General features: G+C 45.9%; 1 protein-coding gene across 1 annotated transcript; it reads left to right on the top strand.

Moving 5' to 3' along the window:
- Positions 1–526: 526 nt before the first annotated feature.
- eif1ad (eukaryotic translation initiation factor 1A domain containing) lies at positions 527–27,615 on the top strand. Its single transcript, XM_069893949.1, has 6 exons — positions 527–633; positions 3,745–3,878; positions 20,619–20,748; positions 21,412–21,520; positions 22,633–22,668; positions 25,609–27,615. Exons 2-6 carry the CDS (start codon positions 3,792–3,794, stop codon positions 25,778–25,780), a joined length of 534 nt encoding a protein of 177 aa, XP_069750050.1. The 5' UTR covers positions 527–633; positions 3,745–3,791; the 3' UTR covers positions 25,781–27,615.

The following is a 27,615-nucleotide window of genomic DNA, read 5'->3' as shown; positions in this document are numbered from 1 at the left end:
CCCTCCCCTCTCCCTCCATCCCCTTATTTTACCACTCTCTTCCCCAACCCCTTCCAGCCCTCAACTCCATCCCTCTCCTTCCCGCCACATCTTCTCCACCAACCCTTCCCACATTCCTTCTCCCTCCCTTTCCTTCCCTCATCCCCTTTCCTGCTCTCATTCCTTCTCCCTCCCTCCCTCCCTCCTCTGCTTCCCTCCCTCCTCATTCCTCTGCTTCCCTCCCTCCTCATTCCTCTGCTTCCCTCCCTCCTCATTCCCTCTGCCCCTCATTCCCTCTGTCCCTCCCCTCCCTCATTCCCTCCTCACCCGCCGCCAATTCCGCTCTACTAACTGCTTCTGGGTCAAATCCCCTGCCTGTCCGTCGCCCTAATCCTTCCTCCGGCCGCCACCCAGTTCCTTCCGACCTCCCCTCGACTCTGGGCGGAGACGCTGGCCTCGCCTGCGGGCCCGGCAGCGCCCCCGGGAACGGAACGGACGGTGGGGACCGAAGACTGGGGGCCAGGGAGGGTAATTCCTCCTCCTGCCTGCGCCAACGGCTGCCATGATCCGACCGGAAGTGGCGGGGAGGTAAGGGGACGGACCGGAAGTGATGGGAAGACAGCATGGCTGGCGAGTGAACGGCGTCAGTCGGAGGTCAGTACCCCCCTTCGGTCCATTCAGGCGATCCTATCCCTCACGCTGTCTCTCCTCGGTACCCTTTGACTCCCACACAAGCCCGTTTCCGGTCTACTTCCTCTGGTAGCACTTCACATTCGGGTCAGGGGAGGGGAGGTAGGGAAGAGGGGAAGGGGAGGTGAGAGGGGAGGAGGAGGGAGGGAGTGGATGGAAGGGTAGAGAGGGGAGGGAGGGAGGTGAGGGAAGGGTAGAGGAAGGGAGGTGAGAGGGGAATGAAGGGGAAGGGAGGAAGGTGAGGGGGAGAAGGAGGGAGGGAAGGGTAGAGTGGGGAGGAGGAAGGGGAAGAAAGGAGGAGAGAGCAGAGGGAAGGGGAAGAAAGGGAGGGGGAGGAGTGAAGGAACTGGAGGAGAGAGAGAGATGAAGGAGGGAGAGATGCATCAATCATCTTGGAACCCAGAAAGAGTAGTGTGGGCTGCTTCAATGACTACTGCCCAGTAGTACAATTGAGATGAAATGCTTTGAGAGGCTGGTCATGGCCAGAAGTAACACGGACCTAAGTAAAGGTCTGGACCAACTCCAATTCACCTATCGTCACAATCGCTCCACGGCAGATGCAATATTGCTTCCTCTCCATTCAGCCCTGGATCACCTCGAAAACAGCAGTTCATACATACAGCTGCTCTTCATTGACTACAGCTCGGCCTTCAACACCAGTAATCCCTCAGTGCTGGTCAAGAAGTTACAAACTCTGGGCCTCTGTACTCCACTCTGCAACTGGATCCTTGACTTTCTCATCAGAAGACCACAGTCAGTACGAATTGGAAGTAACGTCTCCTCCTCACTAATTATTAACACAGGGACACCCCAAGGTGCTTAGCCCACTGCTCTACTCGTTATACACCCATGACTGTGTGGCCAGGCACAATTCCAATGCCATCTACAAGTTTGCCGATGACAGTTGTCAGCAATGAGGAGGCGTACAGGAGGGGGATAGATCAGCTCGTTGAACGGTGTAACGACAACAACCTTGCACTCAATGTCAGCAAAAACAAGGAGATGATTGTGGACTTCAGGAGGGAGTTAGGGGAGCATCGAGGGCTCAGTAGTGGAGTGGGTCAAGAACCTCAAATTCCTGGGGGGGGGTCAACATCTCCGAGGATCTGTTGGTCTGTAGTTGACCCCTCTCCCATTCTTCCCCCAGCCTTTGATTCAGATGCCTGCCTTTTTCCACTCACACTTTGAAGAAGCCCCGAAACGTCGGCAGTATATCTTTGGATGTCGCGAGACCGGCTGAGTTCCTCCAGCATTTCTGTGTTTTTACTGCAATCACAGCATCTGCAGACTTTCACTCCACTTGACCATGATCTTGGTCTCTGTTCTCTGTCCATTTATCCCAAAATATTTCTATATTACAGAAAAACCCCTGGTATCTGGAATTCAAACATGCATCATTCAGGTGCCTTGCCATCCACCGTGGGCCATCATGTCTCTCCATCCATCACCATCTCTGACCCTCCGAACTGTCGTTGTTTTCTCCCCGTTTTGCTTCGGTGAAGGCTCTGTCTTTGAGCTGAGGCTGTCGTCAATGTTGAGTCCATGATTGTACAAGTGGAAAATACTGAAGGGGTTTCCCGTTGCCTTCTTCATTTGCAGGGTCCACACTGGACGGGTAACCCTGGCCCTTGATCAGCAAATTCATCTCCCAGGCATTTTTAGTTTTACAACCATCGATTCCAATTTCTAAAAACCATCCACCATCTGCAATCCATGGCTGGACCCTGACTGGGAGGCTAAACACCTTGCCCAAGGGTGACCTGTCGGCTATCGGACAGAAGGAGCGCTTGACACGTCCATTTGCTGACCAATTGGGCAGCACCGACACCAAGGGAATTTAAGTAACTGACAAAATAAAGTTGAGGAAAATAAATTTAAAAAATTTAGATAGGTACAAAATATGTGTTTAAAATTTTAAATGTTCTCTGTTAAACTCGTAAACCTTTGGTGAAGATGGGAGCAAATATTCAGCCAGCGGAGTGCCTAGGCTAGGCTTTGCTATTTGGATAACGCCGTGTGAAACAGCGCCACCCAGGATGAAGAGCTGGTTGATGCCGCTCACCATTGGGGCAACCCTCTTAAAGTGTCTCCTTATCCCTGCTTAGTACGAATCACCCCGGTCAGAGGCTTTATCTGTAACCTTGGGAGAGGGAGGGTTAATTATCTGTAATGTGTATGTAAGTTTAGAAAAAAGTTCTTTGGTTCACAGTCCAATCTCACTGGTTGCAGGCAATTCTTGTATTGTGGAGGGGGAGGAACCTGCAGATGCAGCGACAGTTAAACGTTTCCAAAAAATGTGACTGAAGGTGAAATGCTTTAAAATTTATATATTTTCCCAAGTGAAATTTGTTCAGTGAAAGTACAGTATCGCAATTTTGTCTATTAAACTGTTTATTCATATCGCAGGTATATTAGGCATTGTAAGAGTAAGTCTCAAACAACCAGAAAATGCTCTTATCTGGCATCTACCAATCCCCAAGGGTTTTACTGTATTCAGTTTGTGTTATATCTTTATGTATATATGTGATTATTGGATGTGTGTGTGAGAGAGAGAGCGCACGCACCCCATGGTTTGGAGAAATGCTGTTCGTCTGGTTGTATATGTACTTGAAAGTAAAATGCAAGAGTCTGCAGAAAGCATGGATGAAGTAAAAACACAACACTGGAGAAACTCTGCGACCGTCCTTTATTTAGCAGAGATAAAGTGGCGAGGGACTCAAGCCCGAAACATTGGTGATGTGTTTTTATCTTTGCTGTATAAACTCCACTGTGTGATCTGCTGAGTTTCTCCAGCTTTTGGGTTTTTACCTTTTGCAGCACTCAGGGCAGGTGCTACACAAATGTTGTCTTGGGCCTGGATATGTGTAGTCAGGATAGATGCAAACCTGAACTTCACTCTCTGACCCCAATGCGTTTTGGCATTCGGTGCTCTGGAGTGGGCACGTGAGGAGGGGATGGGTGGGCACGGATGGTGGTGGGAGGAGGAGGCAGGGAAAGAAAGGCCAAGGGGGGATGCTTGGGGTCTTAGTGCCCCCCTCCCCCACCGCTGCCCTCTCACTTTGTCCTGTTCTCCAGCGACAGGCTTTCCCAGACCCTAAGTGGAGCTACGACCAGCAGCCAAGATGTCCCAGGCCACCAAGAGAAAACACGTGGTGAAGGAAGTCCTGGGTGATTACCCACCCCCTTCTGAGAAGCAGCAGATCGTGCGGGTAAGGATGTATCCGAGCTCTCCCATACCCCTGCTGACATGGTCACTCCCTTTGCACTCCTCCCCCCCCCTCACCCCCAAAGTGGACACAACTCACTTGTTTGATCTCTGTTCCGGTCTGGCATTCCTGGGAGTGCAATCTGGTCCCCAGCTTTATCAGACTCTGTCACGTGCGATGAGCCTGAGTTCAGACCAGGGCTGCAGGAAACTCTGCAGACACCGCGATTGTAGTGTAAACGGAGCAGAATTTCCATAGGCCCCGCAGAATCAGATGTAAAGCACAAAAGTCACCAGACCCTGTGGTGGAGATAAAAACACCACGCTGGAGAAACTCGGCAGGTCAAACAGACATCTACTGCATCCGGTTTTCCCGTCGTGAATCTCTCTCTCTGTTGGAGGGACTGGGAGATCTCTTCCGTTTTTCTGTCTGCATCAGAGACCGGGATCTCCGAGTGACCAGGCACTTCAATTCTGTGCCCCCTATTCCTGTGCTGACATGTTTGTCCATAACCTCGTGTTCTACCCCACCCATAAATTGGAGGAGCAACACTTGATTTTCCGTCTGGGCCCTCTCTAACTGGACGGCATCAACATCGGCCTCTCTGGTGTCTGCTGGCCCACTCTCCATTCTCCCTCCCTTCCCATTCCCTCTTTCCTCCACCCCCCTTCCCTCTCCCATTCACAGAGATATCCCCCACTTGCTGGTGTCGCGAATATGTCACGAAAGTCGTTGTTTTGCAGCAGCGTCTCAGGCGCAAGAAAGTGTATTTTTTTTAAAAGATAAATAGTGCAAAAGGAGAGAGAATGAGGCAGTGTCTGTGATTCATTGCCTGTTCAGACATCTGATGGCGGAGCGGGGGGGAAGAAGCTGTTTTTTATTTTGTGCAGTTGGGTGCTCGTCTTCAGGCTCCTGTAACCTCCTTCCCAATGGTGACAGCGAGGAGATAGCAGAAGCCCTCCGCCCCCACCACTTCTTCTGGCAGCTCGTTCCACGTGCCCACCACCATCTGCGTGGATCAAGTTGCCGCTCGAGACCTCTTCAAATCTTCCCCTTCTCAACTTGCATCTGTGCCTTCGAGATTTGGACTCCCTGACCTGGGTAATGTGACAGAGTATATAAAGGTGTTTGGGGGATAAATTGGGAAAGGTTTGTTAGAGCAGGTCTGTCTTGGGTAAACTTGTGCCTCTCACTTTGCTCGTTTTAGATTGGTCACAGTGTTTGAGCTAACGAAAGAAAATTGACAAACACACCGAGAGCAGTTCGGTTTATACAAGTCTTTATTACCAAATCTAAAGCTGAATTCACACTACAACATGCAAGTCCTTCCCAATTATACTTATCAATGCCTGGACTGGTCCCAACTGCCAAAGCGAGGCGACGACTGCACACTTGTAGTAGGTTGTCTGGACGCCGGTAGCAGCTTCTCCACCTCCCCGGACCGGGACATTGGTTTGAATCTTGAAGTTCTTCTTCATGCTGAGAGATATTGCCACCTCTTGGAGAGTCTCAAACTTCAGCAGTGGGATCATGACTTATATTACCCAAAAGTTGTTTACTTCAGATCTTATCTCTTTGAACAAATGATTTAATTATCTTCAAGGTCTCCTGACAGTCTGCGACCAACAAAAGACAACTGCATCTCTGGGCCTCATGGTGGAATTTGGATTGTTAACGGTATGTAGGACCGCGGGTCCCCATGTATCCGCTGTGTCTCTATAGAGTAGGGTTAGGGTTAGGCTTCCAGGCCCACATGCCACTATTATCCATGAGTCTTTTTAACCATTTGTTGTATCTCATCACGGATAACTGGAGCAGGAGAAGCTGGCTCGATAGGAGCAGCAGTGGGAGGAGAAGGCACAGTTGGGCCAGGAGGACTCAACAGCTGGGGAAGATGTTCCCCTGCCTTCCTCTTATAAAGGGCATAAAGAACCGCAGTAGGTTTCCCATCAATATCACTTTTAGGTACGTCTAACTTTAACAAGGTTAGAAAAAGGTCCTTTCTTGTCGGTCTGTTATTACCAGCAGCCCCTCTCCTTTCATCCTGCTTGTCTGATTTAACCCAGGCTGTACGTGAGTGGATTTTACCTCCCAATTCTAATTCTCGAAGCCCAGATAAGGCGTGCACCCCCTCAGACACAGGGTGCCCAATTAGCGGACTAGTTACAGACAGAACCAGTCCCTGTGTAGTGGGTTGGGCAGAACGAACCAATCGGGTATGCATTCCGGCTATGAATATCTCTTCATCAGGGCTCCCCCCATGTACCCACAGCCTCAAATGCCCTGCATACAAGGCAGAGGCCAGGACCTGCTGACGAATTACTGCTATACCCTCCTCTGGGGTGCCCCATTTGTTCTGTAAATGTAAATCCCAATCTACTGGTGACGGGTATACTCGTAGCAGGGCATCCCCTAGAGGGTCAAGTAAGTAATCCACCTCTCTTCCTCTACCCCGCAGCTCAGCAGTGACCCGGATATCAGTAGTCAATGTTCCTAATCCCAACAATTCCTCAGGGGTTAAATATTCATTACCCCCTCCTTGCTCCCAAACACTCAGGAGCCAGGCCGCCAGAGTCTCTCCCGCCTTTTGCCTAAATCGATCTCCATTGGCAGCCAGCTCTTTTATAGAGAAGTCACGGATCATTGACTGCTCTTGACCCCTGCTCCCACTTTGGCCCATAGGGTCCTTTGCCCAGTGGACGGGATGAGGCCTAGGCCATCCCATAGAGGGGGTGGGCCATAGAGCATAAGCAGGGGTTTGGGTATTTTCCACTGGGTCTGCTTGGGAGATCGGGGTATCTATCCCTTCAATCTCTACCCTTACATCATCCCCCCTTCCGTCTGTTGGGAAGTCTGCTGTCTTATGGGGCGGGTGTGAACAGCAGGTGGTGGAGAGGGCAGTATGTTAGACACATGCTGAGTAGTATCTGCATTATTACCATGGTCATCATTCCAGATATTCCCGTCTCATTCATCAATTACATCAGAATCGTCACCATTCCTTATCATGGCACGAATACGATGTGGATCGGGTTCTACTCCATGCCTTTCTTTATTTGCACAGAGCTGCTGCCGGAGTTTAATATTACAGCAGATCGTTTGGACATGCTTATCCTCCCATTCTTTGGCTTGGTCCTGACTGGTGCAAACAATCTCACTCATCATGGAACAGCGTTGTCGCAGGGCTTCTAGCTCCTCTAATTGCTCTCTCTTGTGCTGAGATTCTACTTCTCTTTGAACTAATTCTGCTTCACGCTGAACGGAGTGGCGAAAAGCTGTGGCCAGCAGCCAAAAATCGTCCATCAGCGTCCCCTTTTTACCAGAAAATTTACTTTCTCGAAGGAGAGTGGCAACCCGCTCTCCCAGAGGCGCACTTGATGGGTCTAACTTCTCATCCCAACTAATGGGTGGTCCCAACAAAGACAGGGTATTGGCCAACATGCCAAACCCATCGTCTTTGGAAGTCCATCCTGGAATCAAGAACTGCTCAGGGCTCACCTCTTTCATTCAGCGAAACATTTTGAGACCAACCCTGCTCGCTGCACCAATTATCTTGGGTAAACTTATACCTCTCATTTTGTTCGTTTTAGATTGGTGAAAGAAAATAGACACACACACACCGAGAGCGGTTCAGTATTTAAACAAACTAAATCATCCTGTCCCTCAATAGCTACCCACCGAGTGTTACCCTGGGCAGGTGTCACTATTTCCCCTTTTACAGGAAGGCCACTACCTGGTGGTGCCACCCATACCTTTTGACCGACATTCTCTGGGTCGGGAATGGGGGGGCAATGACTGTTTTTCCTCTGGAATAGGCTGTAGTTCAGAAGCGTGAAGAAGTCGGTGGAAAGGTGTACCTCCCTTCAAAGGGCGATGATTCAAATTGTCAACTACCTGCTGCAGCACATGACACCACCCCTTCAGGGTCCCCAGTGGTGTTAACAAACGAATTTGTTCCTTCAGTAAGCCATTCATTCGTTCAACTAACCCGGCAGCCTGTGGGTAATAAGGAATATGGTGGACCCATAAGATACTGTTGTCAAGTTGCCCAATCACAGATTGCCTTCCTGGAGAAGTGTGAGCCATTATCAGACTGATTTCTTCTGGTACATCATAATGAGAAATTAAATGGTTTAGTCCTTGGATAGTGCTAGCTTGGTTAGCCGTCTTGGTGGGAAAAGCAAAAAACAGGCCTGAAATGGTGTCAACCATTACTAGGACATAACATTTACCCATACAGTCTGGCATAGCAAGCTCCCCCGTCTTATTCAGCCATGTGGACCAGGAGGAACAGTGCGGGACTTCACAAGCTGGCATGCTGGGCATGTCCGCACGACCACGTGGACATCGTCCTGATGGATGGGTAAGGCATGTGTACAGGCCCACAAAGCTGATCCCTTCTCCCCCAAATGGCCACTCTGTTTGTGTGCCCATCGAGCCAGGGGGACGGTATCGGCACGGCTGATAGTGGCAAGCTGATCTGCTACTGCATTATGTTGTGCCATGTTCGTCATCGCATTGGTATTGGAGTCAACGTGATATACGGTTATCTCATGGTGGTGGGAAGCATCCCACAACAGCTGCCACAACTGTTTGCCCCATACTGGGTGGTTATGTATCACCCAGTCATTCTTTTGCCAATCAGGCATCCATTAGCCACAGCCCAGGAATCAGTAAACAAGCGAAGAGGGTGATCATGGGGGTCTAGTGGTAAAGTGACCGCCTTCAACTCAGCATACTGACTGGAGCCACCATCCCCCTCCTCCAATAAGTGAGTTCCTGACCTGGGATGGTAAGCCACTGCCTTCCACTTCTGCTTTCCTTGCACCCACCGGCTGCTACCATCAGTAAACCAGGCATCCTCTTGTTCTGCTGGAGTGAGCGAATCATATGGTTTACCCCACTGAACTGGTGAAGGGGGTAGGGGAGAGGGCAAGGCGGGCTCAATGTCCTCATGACGAGACAGAAGATCAGCCACTTGTTTGTATGCGGCCCACCCCTTCAGGCCCTCTGGTTGCACGACTCTGAATATACCACTTCCATTTAACAATGAAGACTGCTGAGCCCGCCTGATCTTTAGATTAGTGTCATTAGCCAGGACCCAGTTCATTATTGGAAGTGCAGGTTGTAATTGAACATCTACATCGCCTGCCATTCTTTGAGTTTCCAGCAGGGCCCAGTAACAGGCTAGTAACTGTTGTTCAAAAGCAGAATAATGAGTGGCAGCCTCGGGCATGGTACGTGACCAGAAGCCCAGCAGGACTCGGTGGCCCTCTTGTTTCTGCCAGAGGCTCCAGGATGCCACATCATCAGTAACGGAGACCTGTAGTTCGTAGGGGGGTATCTGGGATGCGGGGAGCAATGGGCAGGGCCTGAAGAATAGCCTGCTTGGCGGACTGCAATGCCCTTTCCTGATCGTCATCCCATACAAAGTCTGTATTCTTTCGGGTAACCTTATATTGAGGACGTAAAAGCAATGCCAAGTGTGGAATATGGCGTCGTTAGTATCCCAATAACCCAAGGAAACTTTTTTTTAAAAATTTTTTATTTTTCACACCATAAACCACATTGACCAAGATACATACATTTTCCTTTTCAAATATATACAGTGTCATTTTCTTCCTCCATCCCACCCTCCCTACCTCCCCCCCATTCACTTAAAGTACAAAATTTAAGATACATTAAACCAGTCAAACAATGTTGTCATTCAATAAAAATAAACAAGAAATTCCACTGAGTCAATTCTTTTCATTTCCTTCTCCTTTCATTATTTTAGGTGGTAGATGTCCCCGGTAGGTTTTCTCTATTGTGTTTCATGTATGGCTCCCATATTTGTTCAAATATTTCAATATTATTTCTTAAATTATATGTTATTTTTTCTAATGGAATACATTTATTAATTTCTATATACCATTGTTGTATTCTCAAATTATCTAATTTCCAGGTTGACATAATACATTTTTTTGCTACGGCTAGAGCTATCTTAACAAATCTTTTTTGTGCACCATCCAAATCAAGTCCAAATTCTTTCTTTTTTATGTTACTTAGGAGGAAGATCTCTGGGTTTTTTGGTATATTGTTTTCTGTAATTTAATTTAATATCTGGTTTAGATCTTCTCAAAATTTTTCTACTTTGTCACATGTCCAGATTGCATGAATTGTTGTTCCCATTTCTTTTTTACAACGAAAACATCTGTCAGATACTGTTGGGTCCCATTTATTTAACTTTTGAGGTGTAATGTATAGCCTGTGTATCCAGTTATATTGTATCATACGTAACCTCGTGTTTATTGTATTTCTCATTATTCCAGAGCATAACTTCTCTCATGTTTCCTTCTTTATCTTTATATTTAAATCTTGTTCCCATTTTTGTTTAGTTTTACCATTTGTTTCCTCATTCTCCTTTTCTTGCAGTTTAATATACATATTTGTTATAAATTTTTTGATTATCATTGTATCTGTAATCACATATTCAAAATTACTTCACTCTGGTAACCTCAGACTGCTTCCTAATTTGTCCTTCAAGTAGGATCTCAGTTGGTAATATGCCAGCACTGTATCTTGAGTTATATTTATCCTTCATTTGTTCAAAGGATAATAATCTATTTCCTGAAAAACAATTTTCTATTCTTTTGATCCTTTTTTCTCCCATTCTCTAAAGGAAAGGTTATCTATTGTAAAAGGGAGTAACTGATTTTGTGTCAGTATTAGTTTTGGTAATTGGTAATTTCTTTTATTCCTTTCTACATGAATCTTCTTCCAAATATTGAGCAGATGATGTAATACTGGAGAACTCCTACGTTGTACCAATTTTTCATCCCATTTATATAATATATGTTCAGGTATCTTTTCCCCTATTTTATCTAGTTCTAATCTAGTCCAATCTGGCTTTTCCCTTGTTTGATAAAAATCTGATAGGTATCTTAATTGTTCGGCTCTATAAGAATTTTTAAAGTTTGGCAGTTGTAAGCCTCCTGTTAATTTATCTAGTGCTATCCTCGGTTCCCCCCTTTCCATAAAAATTTCCTTATTATTTTCTTTAACTCCTTTTTTTTTTAAATTTTTTTATTTTTCACACCATAAATCACATTAACCATGGTACACACTTTTTCCTTTTGACACATATACAGTGCCATTTTTCCCCCCCCTCCCTCCTCCCAACCCACCCTCCCCACACCCCCCCCCCCCGTCCATTTAAGGTATACAATCTAGGATACATTTAACCAGTCAGACAATGTTGTCACTCAACAAAAATACACCAGAAATTCTACTGAGTCCATTCTTTTCATTTCCTTCTCCTTCCATCAACTTAGGTAATGATTGTCCCCGGTAGGTTTTCGCTATTGTATTTAATGTAAGGCTCCTATATTTGTTCGAATATTTCAATATTATTTCTTAAACTATATGTTATTTTTTCTAATGGAATACATTTATTCATTTCTATATATCATTGTTGTATTTTCAAATTATCTTCCGATTTCCAGGTTGACATAATACATTTTTTTGCTACGACTAGAGCACCATCCAAATCAATTCCAAATTCTTTGTTTTTTATGTTACTTAGGAGGAAGATCTCTGGATTTTTTGGTATATTGTTTTCTGTAATTTTATTTAATATCTGGTTTAGATCTTCCCAAAATTTTTCTACTTTCTCACATGTCCAGATTGCATGAATTGTTGTTCCCATTTCTTTTTTACATCGAAAACATCTATCAGATACTGTTGGGTCCCATTTATTTAACTTTTGAGGTGTAATGTATAGCCTGTGTATCCAGTTATATTGTATCATACGTAACCTCGTATTTATTGTATTTCTCATCGTTCCAGAACATAACTTCTCCCATGTTTCCTTTTTTATCTTTATATTTAAATCTTGTTCCCATTTTTGTTTAGTTTTACCATTTGTTTCCTCATTCTCCTTTTCTTGCAGTTTAATATACATATTTGTTATAAATCTTTTGATTATCATTGTATCTGTAATCACATATTCAAGGTTACTTGCCTCTGGCAAACTCAAACTGCTTCCTAATTTATTCTTCAAGTAGGATCTCAATTGGTAATATGCCAGTGCTGTATCTTGAGTTATATTGTACTTATCTTTCATTTGTTCAAAGGATAAGAATCTATTTCCTGAAAAACAATTTTCTATTCTTTTAATCCCTTTTTTTTCCCATTCTCTAAAGGAAAAGTTATCTATTGTAAAAGGGAGTAACTTGTTTTGCGTCAATATTAGTTTTGGTAATTGATAATTTGTTTTATTTATTTCTACATGAATCTTCTTCCAAATATTGAGGAGAAGATGTAATACTGGAGAACTTCTATATTGTACCAATATTTCATCCCATTTATATAATATGTGTTCAGGTATCTTTTCCCCTATTTTATCTAGTTCTAATCTCGTCCAATCTGGCTTTTCCCTTGTTTGATAAAAATCTGATAGGTATCTTAATTGTGCGGCTCTATAATAATTTTTAAAGTTTGGCAGTTGTAAGCCTCCTTGTTTATACCATTCTGTTAATTTATCTAGTGCTATCCTCGGTTTCCCCCCTCTCCATAAAAATTTCCTTATTATTTTCTTTAACTCCTTGAAGAATTTCTCTGTCAGTTGTATTGGCAATGCCTGAAATATGTATAATATCCTTGGAAAAATGTTCATTTTAATACAGTGTATCCTTCCTATTAGTGTTAGTGGTAAATCTTTCCAATGCTCTAAATCGTCCTGTAATTTTTTCATTAGTGGATAATAATTGAGTTTATATAGTTGGCCGAGATTTTTGTTTATTTGTACACCTAGGTATCTTATTGCTTGCATTTGCCATCTAAATGGTGATTCCTTCTTAAATTTTGAGAAATCCGCATTATTCATAGGCGTTGCTTCACTTTTATTTACGTTTATCTTGTAACCCGACACTTCTCCATATTCCTTCAATTTCTTATATAATTCTTTTATTGATAGTTCTGGTTCTGTTAAGTACACTATAACATCATCCGCAAATAAACTGATTTTATATTCCTTGTCTTTTATTTTTATTCCTTTTATATTATTATCTATTCTTATCAGTTCTGCTAGTGGTTCTATAGCTAACGCAAACAATAAAGGTGATAGTGGGCATCCCTGCCGTGTTGACCTGCTTAAGTTAAATTGCTTTGATACATGTCCATTTACCGTCACTTTCGCTAACGGTCCCTTATATAATGCTTTAATCCAATTAATATACTTCTCCGGTAAACTGAATTTTTGCAATACTTTGAACAAATAATTTCATTCTACTCTGTCAAAGGCCTTCTCTGCGTCTAAAGCAACTGCTACTGTAGGTGCTTTATTTCCTTCTACTGCATGAATTAAGTTAATAAATTTACAAATATTGTCTGTTGTGCGTCTTTTTTTGATAAATCCAGTTTGGTCTAAATTTACCATTTTCGGTACATGCTCTGCTAATCTGTTTGCTAATAGTTTAGCTATTATCTTATAATCTGTGTTAAGTAAAGATATTGGTCTATATGACGCTGGTGAGAGTGGATCTTTCCCTTGCTTTAGTATTACTGTAATTATTGCTGTTTTACATGAATCTGGTAAGCTTTGTGTTTCATCAATCTGGTTGATTACTTCCAGGAGGGGCGGAATTAATAAGTCTTTAAATGTTTTGTAGAATTCTATTGGGAATCCATCCTCTCCTGGTGTCTTATTATTTGGTAATTTTTTTATTATCTCTTGTATTTCTACTTTTCCAAATGGCTCTGTTAATTTATTTTGTTCCTCTATTTGTAGTTTTGGTAGTTCAATTTTAGTTAGAAATTCATCTATTTTCCCTTCTTTCCCTTCGTTTTCAGTTTGGTATAATTGTTCATAGAATTCTCTAAAGTTTTCCTTAATTTCTTTTGGATTATATGTAATTTGTTTGTCTTTTTTCCTTGATGCCAATACCATTTTCTTAGCTTGTTCTGTCTTAAGCTGCCATGCTAGGATTTTGTGCGTTTTTTCACCTAGTTCATAATATTTCTGTTTTGTCTTCATTATATTTTTCTCCACCTTATATGTTTGTAGTGTTTCATATTTTATTTTTTTATCCGCCAATTCTCTTCTTTTAGTAATATCTTCCTTCATTACTAATTCTTTTTCTATATTTACTATTTCCCTTTCCAACTGCTCTGTTTCCTGATTATAGTCCTTCTTCATCTTGGTTACATAACTTATTATTTGCCCTCTAATGAATGCTTTCATTGCATCCCATAGTATAAACTTATCTTCCACTGATTCCGTATTTATTTCAAAATACATTTTAATTTGTTTTTCAATAAATTCTCTAAAATCCTGCCTTTTAAGCAACATGGGGTTTAATCTCCATCTATACATTCTTGGAGGGATGTCCTCTAACTTTACTGTCAATATTAAGGGTGAATGGTCCGATAGTATTCTAGCTTTATATTCTGTTTTTTTTTACTCTATCTTGCATACGAGCTGATAACAAAAATAGGTCTATTCTTGAGTATGTTTTATGTCTAGCCGAGTAATATGAATATTCCTTTTCCTTTGGGTGTTGTTTCCTCCATATATCCATCGATTTAATTATAAATTTGGTTACTTTGTTCTTTCTGTTAATTTTTTTCCCAGTTTTGTCCATATTTGAATCCAAATTCAGGTTGAAATCCCCTCCTATTAATATGTTCCCTTGCGTATCTGCTATCTTCAAAAAGATATCTTGCATGAACTTTTGATCTTCTTCGTTAGGTGAATATACATTGAGTAGATTCCAAAACTCCGAATATATCTGACATTTTATCATTACCTATCTCCCTGCTGGATCTATTATTTCCTCTTCTATTTTAAATGGCACATTTTTACTAATTAATTTAGCTACTCCTCTTGCTTTTGAATTATACGATGCTGCTGTTACGTGTCCTACCCAATCTCTCTTTAATTTCTTATGTTCCAATTCAGTTAAATGTGTTTCTTGCACAAATGCTATATCAATTTTCAGTAAATTTAGCAGTTTCTTCCTTTTGATTTGGTTATGTATTCCGTTAATATTTAAAGTCATATAGTTCAACGTAGCCATTTCATACTTTGTTTATCTTCCCTTTCCGTTTCCTCATCATCACCTTTCCTTCTTATCTATTTCTGCTTTCTTGTTTTGAACACTTTATAAGACAACATTTCTAAAACATCAAACATTTTCCTTATTCTCCTATTTAAAACTTCTTTAACCCCATTCTCCCCTCCCCCTCCTGAGTTGCCCTTTATCCCTTGTCGGGCAACCTCATCTCCCCTCTCCATTTGGATTTGCGAATTCACTCGCAAACGTCAACTGATTTTGTAGTGACCGTAACTCCTCCCCACCCAGCCCCCCCCAGAAAAGATTTCAATTTTAATATATAACAAAGGTCACTCTTTTAATTCCCCCCTTATTCCCTCTATTCCTTTTCATTCCCTTATTAATTCTTATCTATACTCTATATATTTTCCTCTAAATATGGATACATTCATGTATGCACACTATATATATACACACATATACCCCTTTACACACATACATATAGTTCGTGGTCATTTTTACTCTCATTACATGTCTTCATCTCTCTCCTTGTTTTGTAGTTGTTCTGCAAATTTTCGTGCTTCCTCTGGATCCGAGAATAGTCTGTTTTGTTGCCCTGGAATAACTATTTTAAGTACCGATGGGTACTTTAACATAAATTTATATCCTTTTTTCCATAGGATCGTTTTTGCTGTATTGAACTCCTTCCTCTTCTTCAGGAATTCAAAACTTGTGTCTGAATAGAAAAAATATTTTTTGACCTTTGTATTCCAGAGGCTTTTTGCCTTCTTTTATTTTCTTCATTGCTTTCTCCAAAATATTTTCTCTTATTGAATTTTACTAAAATGGATCTTGGTTTTTGCTGCGGTTGTGGTTTCGGGGCTAGTGTTCTATGTGCCCTCTCTATTTCCATTTCTTCCTGTAATTCTGGTCTTCCTAGGACCCTGGGGATCCAATCTTTTATAAATTCTCTCATATTCTTGCCTTCTTCATCTTCCTTAAGGCCCACTATCTTTATATTATTTCTTCTATTATAGTTTTCCATTATATCTATCTTCTGAGCTAACAGCTCATGTGCCTCTTTAACTTTTTTATTAGATTCTTCTAATTTCTCTTTTAAGTCCTCTTCTTCCATTTCTACAATTATTTCTCGTTCTTCCACATTATCCACTCTTTTTCGTATCTCTGATATGACCATTTCTATTTTATTCATTTTTTCTTCTGCACTCTTAATTCTTCTTTTTATCTCATTAAATTCTTGTAATTGCCATTCTTTCACTGATTCCATATATTCTTTAAAAAAAGATATATCCATTATCCTGCCTTTCCCTTCTTCCATTTCTCTATGTTCTTCTTCTTCTTCCTCTGGGTTAGCCATCTGTTGTTTCCTTGTTTTCTTTTTGCTCTCTTCTTTCTTGTTCTCGTTGTTTTCTATGTTCTCTTCCTGTTGCTGTATTGCAGCTGCCACTCTCAGCTGTGGAGATCGACTCCGCAGCTGCTCCCCCCTCCCGTCAGTGTGTTTTTTTTCATGCGTGGTTGCGCACTTTTACCCGGCTCCGCGAGCCATTTTTGTAGTCCTGAGCTCGGGACTTCCACTGACCTTAGGGAGCGGGCTTCTCTCTCCGCGGCGTGCCTCCTCGGACAGGTAAGGCCTTCACCTTCTTCTTCCAACGTTCTTTCATCTTCTCTTCTTCCCGTTGCTTTCGACTTTTCTCTCTTCGCTGCCATTTTCTTCTCACCTTTACTTTTACTTTGTTTTAATTTTTATTCTTGTACCTTTGTGTTTTATGTGTTTTTTTTTCAACTTTTCCGGAGAGGGCTGGAATTCCCTGACCGGCCACTACTCCATCACGTGACTCCTCCGGAAATTTACTTTCTCGAAGGAGAGTGGCAACCCGCTCTCCCAGAGGCACACTTGATGGATCTAACTTCTCATCCCAACTGAGGGGTGGTCCCAACAAAGACAGGGTATTGGCCAACATGCCAAACCCATCGTCTTTGGAAGTCCATCCCGGATTCAAGAACTGCTCAGGGCTCACCTCTTTCTTTCGGCGAAACATCTTGAGACTGATCCTGCTCAACTACGCCAATTGTCTTGGGTAAACTTGTACCTCTCACGTTTTAGATTGGTCACAGTGTTCGAGCTACCGAAATAAAATAAACACACACACCGAGAGAAGTTCAGTTTATACAAGTCTTTATTACTAAATTGTGAGAAACAGAAGTAACTTCACAGATTTCGCTCGAGACAAAAATTGAGAACGAAGAACATTTATTGTACAACAGTGCAAAGTTGGGTGCTTCCCCTTACCATGGGAATACACTCATACACTGGGGCTCACCCAACTTTTATACAGTTCATTTCAGTGTGACAAAAGGCAAAGGAGGAAAAACCCAACACCCAACCCCAACCAACCAATTTTCCCCTGTAGCCGCTGCAACCGTGTCTGCCTGTCCCGCATCGGACTTGTCAGCCACAAACGAGTCTGCAGCTGACGTGGACTTTTTACCTCCTCCATAAATCTTCGTCCGCGAAGCCAAGCCAAAGAAGAGAAAAGAGGTACCCTCCCCCCCTTAAGATTCTTCTGCCTCCTGGATTGGTTTGGCATTTGGTAATTCTGTCTGCCTACATGCAGTTTCTGTAAACTTGAAAGACCATGGGGTATCCTGCCTGGGTCCCATCATTTGTCCTTATTCATGAATCTGCCTTTGTTTTTATTCACACATCTCAACCCCCTAGGGACTTACTAAATTCTATGCAGAATTTGCTAATTATACTTGCGTAACCCTTCCTCAGACTCTTATCGGAATTCACCCCTACTCAGCACTTACTTAACTTTCTCTAATCTAGTCTAGTATTCCTTATTTCATTCATACTAGCTTTACTTCCTATATTCTATTATCTCTCACATAAATCTAAAGCTGAATTCACACTACAACATGCAAGCCCTTCCCAATTATACTTATCAACGCCTGGACTGCTCCCAACTGCCAAAGTGAGACGACGACTGTACACTTGTAGTAGGTTGTCGGGGCGCCGGTAGCAGCTTCTCCACCTCCCCAGACCGGGACATTGGTTTGAATCTTGAAGTTTTTCTTGCTGAGAGATGTTGCCACCTCTTGGAGAGTCTCAAACTTCAGCAGTGGGACCATGGCTTATATTACCTACCCAAAAGTTGTTTACTTCAGATCTTATCTCTTTGATCATTTAATTATCTTCAAGGTCTCCTGACAGTCTGCGACCAACAAAAGACAACTGCATCTCTGGGCCTCATGGTGGAAGTTGGATAATGTCTACTGATTCACATGCATCCCTGGGCCCCATAGTGTAAATTTAGATCACTTCTGATTCAACTGCATCCTGGACCCCATGGTGGTAATTTACTAAATATGCATCCTGGGCCTCATGGTGGAATTTAGATTATGTTTTCTGATGCAACTGCATCCCTTCTTGCATAAGCTGGTCTAAATCCTCCATTAAAAGGTCACACCCAGACACAGAGAGTTTGCAGGAGGTTTGCAGGGTGCTCACAGACTCATGACTGACTGTTATTTCCAAAAGGCAACAAATGTAACAACAGGCAGTAGCAGCTTTGTCTGGAAAACAGGACTCGCTGTCTGGAGGGTCATGTGATCTTTGCAGGCAGAAGGAGAACAAGCTTTGCTTTCAGAGTGGGAGGGAGTGTGAGAGAGAGGAGAGACATGGACTTCGGTTCCAGAGGGACAAGGTGGCAAGTTTTGAAAGACGGACTGGTTCCCTTGGAATAGGCGAAACAGAAAGGAACTCTGGTGACCTGAAAGAAAGAGATTATCATCGGGAGAGCCCTGAAAGGGGGCAAGTTTTGTCAGCAAGTCACTGGAGTGGCTGTCCTGGAACGAGAAAACTCTCTCTCTAAAAACCAACAAGAACCCTCCTGAGTGGTAACCATCTACCTGTTAAACACCAAAGCCTGGTGAACTTTATTAATGTTAACTCCTGTGCACAGTACAAGAATTGCCTGCAACCAGTGAGATTGGACTGTGAATCAAAGAACTTTTCTAAACTTACGCACACATTACACACACCTGCACTTAGAATTAGAGGGGAGTTTAAGTAATTCAATAGAGATAAGTTAAAGTTTGGTTCTGTTTTCATGTTGAAAGATAATTAAAAGCAACTTTTGTTTTAGTTACCCTTTGTCGTGGTGCATTTCTATTGCTGCTGGGTTTTGGGGTCCTCTGGACTCGTAACAGTAAAAAGACTGTGATAGCCCATGAGTTTCTCCAGCACATTTATCAGGGCATCAATCATCCCCGGTGACCGAGAAGAGCAGGGTGAGCTGCCTTGGTGACTGCCGCCCAGTTGCACTCGCTTGCACTGCGATGAAATGCTTCGAGAGGCCAGTCACGGCCAGAATTAACACGGACCTAAGCAAAGGTCTGGACCCACTTCAATTGTCACAATCACTCCACAGTAGATGCAATATTGCAGGCTCCCCGCTCAGCTCTGTATCACCTTGAAAACAACAACTCACACTTACGGCTGCTCTTCATCGACTACAGCTCGGCCTTCAGCACCATTATTCCCTCTGTACTGGTCAAGAAGCTACAAACTGGGCCTCTGTACCCCCCTCTCTACAACTGAACCCCTGACTTTCTCATCAGAAGACCAGTCAGTATGAATTGGAATCGTCTCCTCACTGACGATCAACACAGGCACACCCTGAGGATTCGTGCTCAGCCACTGCTCTACTCGTTATACACCCATGACTGTGTGGCCAGGCACAATTCAAGTGCCATCTGGAAGTTTGCTGATGACACCACGGTCGTCAGCAGAATCTCAGACGGCAATGAGGAAGCGTACGGGGGGGAGGGGGAATGGATCAGCTCATTGAACAATGTAACGACAACAACCTTGCGCTCAACGTCAGCAAAACTGAGGAGATGACTGGACTTCAGGAGGGGGAAATCAGGGGAACACAACCCAGTCCTCATCGAGGGGTCAGCAGGGTGGAGGGTCAAGGACTTCAAATTCCTGGCTGTCAGCATCCCCAAGGAATGACACGGAGGCCTACCAGAGACAGCGCCACCATTTTCACATCATGCAGACACATATAAGAGCAGTGTTAGAGAGAATACAGTGTGAGGCTCAATAAGGAGCCTGATCACAGCGGACACTCATTAATCTTCTCCAGGCAGGAGGGTGGGATTAGACCTGTAACATGTTGGCTATCCTGAGGAAGCAAGAAGTGTGGATGGAGGGCAGGGTCCCGACCCAAAAAGATATCCTTTTCACTCCACGGAGGCTGCTTCACCCAGCTGCCGCGTTTGTGTTTCCTGCCGGACTTTGTTGGAGCCACGTCCACCATGTTTACCATCCCTGGTTTAATCGGGACGTGGATCTTTCTGGGGGCCCCCCCACCCTGGGTAGGTGCTGGGGCAGGTGGGTTTCTTCCAACGAGGGGGTGGGGTGTCCTTCTGCCCTCCTCCCCTACCTACACCTCTCCTCCAACCCTAACCCTTCCGCTCTCCCTCTCCAACCCTCTCCCCTCCCTTCTCCAACCCTAACCCCATCTCCTCTCCTTTCCCTCCTCCCCTCCCTCTTCTTCCCAACTCCCCATCCCTCATCTCCCCTTCCATCCCCTCCCTATCCTCCCCTTCTACCCCACCCTCCTCTCTACTCACTTACCTCCTCTCCTCCTCCCTTCCCCCTCACCCACTCCTCTCTCAGCTCTCCCACTGTGCCCTGCAGGTGGTGAGGACACCGGGGAATAACCTCCACGAGGTAGAGACGGAGCGTGGCGAGCGCTTCCTGGCCAGCATGCCCACCAAGTTCCGCAAGAACATCTGGATCAAACGAGGTGACTGTTGGGACTGTTCATGGCGGCTCGGAACATGTGACCCTCCATACACCCACCAACTGTGGCAGGATCGTCACTCTGTGTCTGACCCCAGGAGTGTGTGATGGGACGGTGCGGAGGGAGTTTCACTCTGTGTCTGACCCCAGGAGTGTGTGACAGGAAGGTGCGGAGGGAGCTTCTCTCTGTGTCCGACCCCAGGTGTGTGAGATGGGACGGTGCGGAGGGAGCTTCACTCTGTGTCTGTCTCCGGGAGTATGTGAGGGGACGGTGTAGAGGAATCTTCGCTCTGTGTCTGACCCTGGGAGTGAATGATGGGACAGTGCGGAGGGAGCTTCACTCTGTGTCTGACCCCAGGAGTGAGTGATGGGACAGTGCGGAGGGGCTTCACTCTGTGTCTGACTCTGGGAGTGTGTGATGGGACCGTGCAGAGGGAGCTTCTCTCTGACCCTGTCTCATTAACGAGTCATTCGCTGTTGATGTTCTAACTTTACCCTCTATCAGCCACCACTCTTCCCCACTGCCACTAATCTGGAGAGGGGAGGGGGATGGTGTGGACAGTACAAATGCTGCGGGGGACTGGTGCCTGCCCCTCACTCGTTGGGCACCCTGTTCTCTGACCACGCCCTGAGTGACCATCTGGTTTGATCCCCATCTCCTCTGCAGGAGACTTCCTGATCGTCGACCCAATTGAGGAGGGGGAGAAGGTGAAGGCTGAAATTACCTCCATCCTGTACAGGGAGCACATCAAGCAGCTGAGGCAGCAAGGAGTGTGGTATGGCCAGGGTGGGGTCACCGTAGGGGGGTGGGGGGGTGGTGAGATGACTGTGGGTGCAGGGGTCACTGTGAGAGGAGGGATGACTGGTTTGACAGGGAGGGATGACTGTGGGAAAGGACTGTCTATGGGCGTGAGGGGTGACAGGGCAGAGTTCACTGTGGGGGGGGAAGGGTTCTGTGGGAGAGAGGTCACGGGTTAGAGGAGAGGTGACTAGGGGAGGGGTCATGGGGAGGGGGGTTGACTAGGGAAGGGGTCACTGTGGGAGAGGGGTCACAGGGAGGAGGAGGGGAGACTGGGAGAGGGGTCACAGGGAGGAGGAGGGGAGACTGGGAGAGGGGTCACAGGGAGGAGGAGGGGTGACTAGGGGAGGGGTCACGGAGGATTATGGGGAGGAGGAGGGCTGACTGGTGGAAGGGTCACTGGGGGAGGGGTCATGGGAAAAGGAAGGGTGACCAGGAGGGGTCATGGGCAGGAGGAGGGGACACTAGGGGAGGGATTCACTGTGGGAGAAGGGTCACGGGGAAGAGGAGGGGTCACAAGGAGGAGGAGGGGTGACTAGGGGAGGGGTCACTGTTGGAGGAGGATTATGGGGAGGAGGAGGGCTGTCTGGGGGAGGGGTCATGGGAAAAGGAAATGTGACCAGGAGGGGTCATGGGAAAAGGAAAGGTGACCAGGAGAGGTCATGGGGAGGGGAGTGAGTAATGGAGAGGTCACTGAGACCGGGGTCACAGGGAAGAGGAGGGGTGATTAGGGGAAGGTCACTGTAGGAGAGGGGTCACGAGGGTGGAGGGGTGACTCGGGGAGAGATGTGAAAGAGGTCACCGTGGGGGGGGGGGGTCACTGTCGGGAAAGTGGTCACTCCTGGGGGAGGTGATGGGGGGGGCCACTCCTTGGGCAGGATGAGGGTGAGAGGATCTCCGTGAAGGACAGGGCTGGGAGAGAGGGCGTGTGGTGTTCAAGGGACTGTTGCCCTTGACCTTGCTCTCTCTCCATCCTGCCAACGGGCTGGATTCGGTGTGGTGGAGGTGGTCGAACCAGTTGCACTATATTCCCCCCCCCCCCCCCCACTACCCCAGCCTCTGATCCCTCTGCTTTTTCTCCCCCTCAAGGCCTGCCAGCTTCTCAGAACCAGAGGGTCTCGACGGGTGAGTAACCCACCTGTGCGACACTTTGTATGCCACTGATTTGGACAATAGACCCATAGAACACCACAGCACAGTACACAGACCCTTCAGCCCTTCTAGTCCATGCCGAACTATTATTCCGCCTGGTCCCACTGACCTGCATACAATCCATATCCCTACAACCCCTTCCAAACCATGGACCTGTCCAAATTCTTCTTAATGTTAAAATTGAGCCCACACTCATCACCTCAGCCGGCAGCTCTTTCTGCACTCCCACCACGCTCTGTGTGAAGAAGTTCCCCCTCAACTTTTCCCCCATTCACCCTTAACCTGTGTCCTTTGGTTTGTATCTCACCTACACTCCATGGAAAAAAGCCAACCTACATTTACTCTGTCTACCCCCTCATAATTTTAAACACCTCTATCAAATCTCCCCTCATTCTTCTACATTCCAGGGGAAAAAAATCCTAACCTGTTGAACCTTTCCCAGTTCCTCAGGTCCCAGCAACATTCATGATAAATCTTCTCTACCCTCTTTCTATCTAGTTGAAGTCTTTCCTTTAGTTTGGTGACCAGAACTTCACACAATACTCCAAATTTGGCCTCACCAATGACTTGCACAACTTTACCATCACATGGATTAGAGCAGTGGTTCTCAACCTCTCACATTCCACCTTAAGTAATCCCTCTGCCATTGGGGCTCTGTGATTAGTAAGGGATTGCTTAAGGTGGGATGTGGGTAAGTTTGAAAACCACTGTTATAATCATCTCTCGTGGACTTGTTATGTGCAGGGTTTCAGAGCTCCCAAAGGAAATGGGCCAATGACAATTTTCTCAAGCCGAATATTTCAGTGACAATTGGGTCTGGAGCAGAGGTTCCCAACTTTTTTTTCACTCACATCCCACTCTGCCATCAGTGCTCTGTGATTAGTCAGGGATTGCTTAAGGTGGGATGTGAGTGGGAAGGTTGAGTATCACTGCTCTCAACCCAATTGTTATTGAAATATTTTGTTTGAGAAAAATTGTCATTGGTGTATTTGGAGTTCTGAAACTCTGCACATAACAAGGGACGATTGAAACAGTGATTTTCAAACTTTTTCTTTCCACCCACATCCCACCTTAAGCAATCCCTGACTAATCACAGAGCACTGATGGCATGGGGAGCACTTAAAAGTGGGATGCAAATGGAAAGAAAAAAGATTTGATGGATTAACTTTGTGGCGAAGGTTGCAGGTGATACAAAGATCAGAGGAGGGGCCAGGAGTGTTGAAGAAGCAGAGTCTGTAGAAGATCTAGGTCAGGTTAGGAGATTGGACGAGGAAGTGGCAGAGGGAGTACAATGTTGAGAATCATGCACTTTGGAGGAAGGATTAAAGTTGTAGGCTGTTGTCTAAATGGGCATCAGGTTCAGAAGCGCAGGGGAACTTGGTAGTCCTCGTGCGAGACTCCCCAAAGGTCACTTTGCTTGTTGAGAATCAGAATTTATTGCCATGAGCACGTCACAACATTCACAGTGCGAACGTTTACATAAACCACATTGAAATAAGGGCGCGTCTTCGGTTCACTGTCCGTTCAGGAATCTGATGGCAGCAGGGAAGAAGCTGTCCTTGTGCTGCTGAGTGCTTGTTTTTATGCTCCTGTTCCTTTTCCCCGAGGGTAGCAGAGGGAAGAGGATGGTGGGGATCTTTGAGGATAGGGGCTGCTATTTTTAAGAAACTGTCTCATAGCGATGCCCTCGATGGAGTGGAGTCTGGTGCCTGTGATGCCGCAGGCCGAGTTAACAACCGTCTGGAGTTTATTCTTGTCCTGAGAGTTGGCGTCTCCATACCAGGCAGTGATTTAACCAGTCCGAATGCTCTCCACGGTCCACCTGTAGAAGTTTATGAGAGTTTTCAATGACAGACCAAATCTCCTTGAGGCACCTCACGAAGTGTAGCTGCTGGCGAGCCTTGTTCGTGATCGCATCGACGTCGAGGCTTCAAGATGGATCCTCAGAGATGTTGACCCCCCCCCCCACCCGGGAATTTGAGAGGGGAGGCAAACGGAATCGAGGGAATAGAAAAGCAGGGATGTGATGTTGAGGCATTAGAAAGCATTGGCTGGATCACACATGGGAGTATTGAGCAGTTTTAGGCTCCATATCAAGGAAGGACGAGTTGGCATTGAAGAGGATCCAGAGAAGGTTTTAAAGGATTATCCCCAGAGTGAAAAGGGTTTTTGTATGAGGAGCGTTTGAAGGCGCTGGGACTTTACTGGCAGGGGGTTTGGAAGAATGAGGTGGTGGGAAATCTCATTGAAGCCTGTCAAATGCTGAGAAGCCTGGATTGAGTGGACAGCCTGTGTGGTTGGGGAGTCTGAGTCTGGGAGACTCAGAACACAAAAATGTCCCTTTGGAAGTTGGGGGAGGGGTGTACCTGTAGAATTTGTTGTGGAGGACGGGTCATTGGGGATATTTAAGGAGGGAGATGCATTCTTGATGAGGAATCAAGGAGAAGGCAGGTGAATGGATAGTAATTAGCCACGATGGAATGGCGGGGCAGCCTCAACGGGGCCCCTTCTGCTCCTTTTTCCTTTGTTGCTGCGCTGATTTATAACAGCTACCAAACACTAGTTTCTTCCAGCGCAACCTCAACTTTCTTCATTAACCATGAGACGATGCAATGCCTTCTTTTCCTTCCCAAACACCGCCCAGCCCAACCCCTCTGACCTTCTTGTTCAATCCCGCAGAACCGGCTCCCAGGTGGGAGGACTGGCATTTCCCTCTCTGCATGCTGTCTCGTGAGTCCTCTTCCCACAGACATTTGTCCAGTGAACCTCCCGCTTGGGTCGTTGCTCCCCCGTCCCACTGCGTGCTCCACAGGGGAGTTCGCTTCTTCCCCCGCTCCCCTCGCAGGGATGCCAGTTTAGGGCTGATTTCATACCGCGGCCTCTAACGATCCCCCTATTCCCTCCCCCTGCCAGTCACCCCAAGAGAGAGCTCCGCAGTCGAGGGTCAGAGGAGGAGGTGGAAGGCAAGGCAGAGGAGAATTCGGACGACGACGGGGACCTCTTTGTGAACACAAACCGCAGAAACTATCAGGACTGGGAGAGCGATGAGGAGGAGAGAGACGCAGAGGAGGGGGAGAGAGAGTGAGTGGAGACGTTGGCGGGGCGCCTCTGGTGCTGCACTAACCCAGTATTAACAGCGTGCAGATGTTTTGGACCAGAATCCATCTGTTGGACAACTGCCCCTTTCCAGGGAGGACTTGCTTCGTTCCCCCCATCCTGCTTTCAGTCCCAGGGTGGGGAAGCACCCTGGCAGCTTCACCTGCCGGAGAGGTGGTGCTGAGAGGGTGTGCCAGATGCAGGGCAGAGCTGGCATGCAACCCCCTGCCAGGGACCGAAGGCACTCCCCTCTCCTGCTCTGGCTGGCGGGATTTGAACTAGGAATCTACTCCCCACCCAAACTCCTGCTAGGGTGGATTGGATGTGGACTGCTGGCATTGGTTTGAGTTGCGGGAAGGCCACCGACAGCACCTCACCACCCACCATTCAACAGGTGAAACGTTGCTGGTTGGGGGTGGGGGGGGGGGGGGGGGGTGATGATGAATCCTGACCGGACGTGCCCGTCATCTAGCAGGGAGAGAGCGACTTGATTTTGGTGTAAATAAAAATCCTCAAGCCCCTGTTTGTTTCACCTGCCCTTCTCTCTACAGGAGAGGCAACTTGGAGTGCACTCCGGCTCCAGTCAGTGAGGGACGTCAGGGCAGGGGTGGTGGGGAGGCCTGTCAGGCAGCGGGGATTTGGGTCACCAGCTGATTGTCATCAGCCCATCCCCTAGCAGTTCCTTTCAGGTGGCTGCATCCAGATGCTTCGAGGGACTGCTTGAATGCGGAGATATCTCCCGGAGGAAGGTTGGCGAGTCTCCTCCAAGCCGTGTCAGGCTCTTTCAAGTGGCCTCCCGACAGAAGCATTTGGGTAGAAGAGGCAGCTTTAAATCGGGGTATTCTGGCCAGCATCTCTTAAATTCCCCCAATGTTTCAGCCTCCACCACCACACCCTGGCAAGGCATTCCAGGCCCTCACAACTTTGTGTAGAAAAAACTTACCCCTGATGTTTCCCTCCTTTCATCTTGTACGTGTGTCCTCTGGTGTTCGCTGACCTGGGAAACAGGTCCTGGCCATCTACCTTATCTATGCCTCTCGTAATCTTGTCGACCTCGATCAAACTTCATTCTTCCACACTCCAAAGAGTCCCAGCTCTGCTAACCTTGCCTCGTAAAACTTAATTTTCCAATCCAGGCAACATCCGAGTAAATCTCTGCACCCTCCCCCTAGCTTCCACATCCTTCCTGTAATGAGGTGACCAGAACTGAACGCAGTAAGTGTGGTCTTCCTAGAGATCTGTAGAGCTGCAACATGACTTCTCGACTCTTGAACTCAATTCCCCTATTAATGAAGCCCAACGTCCCTTTGACCTTGTGAACTATTCTATTCACCTGTGTGGAATTGATTTGAACCCAAAAGCACCTCTGTTCATCCACATTCACACTGGACAACAAATCTCAAAAGGTTTGTTTCCTGAAAAAAAAAATTGGGGATTTTGATAAAATAACTTCAAGCTGAACCTAAAGATAATTTCATATTGGCTGTTACATACAAGTTGGAGAAACATTAAATTGAATTCAGCGCGTTAAATCGCATGACACGTTGCGTTAGTTCAACCAACCTAAAAACGTTTTGCCGCTGGTTTTCATTTGTACTCGGCATCTGATGCCTCTTGTGTCAGTGTCCCAACAATAGTTTGCCGATGGATTCCAGTGACCCCAATACCGCTTTTCCATGGTCTCAATGTCCAACTTTTCACCGTGTTCGTCACTGACTGCGCGAAGATCAGCGGGAAAGACGTCCAAGTACGAACGCAGGAAATGAATCTTCAATGACATGTTACGTGGTTTTTGGAGACTTGAAGCAGGTCGTCCATCAGCTT

This window comes from Narcine bancroftii, chromosome 8 (genome assembly GCF_036971445.1).
Source record: "Narcine bancroftii isolate sNarBan1 chromosome 8, sNarBan1.hap1, whole genome shotgun sequence".
In the NCBI taxonomy this organism is placed as follows: Eukaryota; Metazoa; Chordata; class Chondrichthyes; order Torpediniformes; family Narcinidae; genus Narcine; species Narcine bancroftii.
The sequence above is the reverse complement of the archived record's forward strand: the minus strand, read 5'-3'. Positions and strand labels throughout refer to the sequence as shown.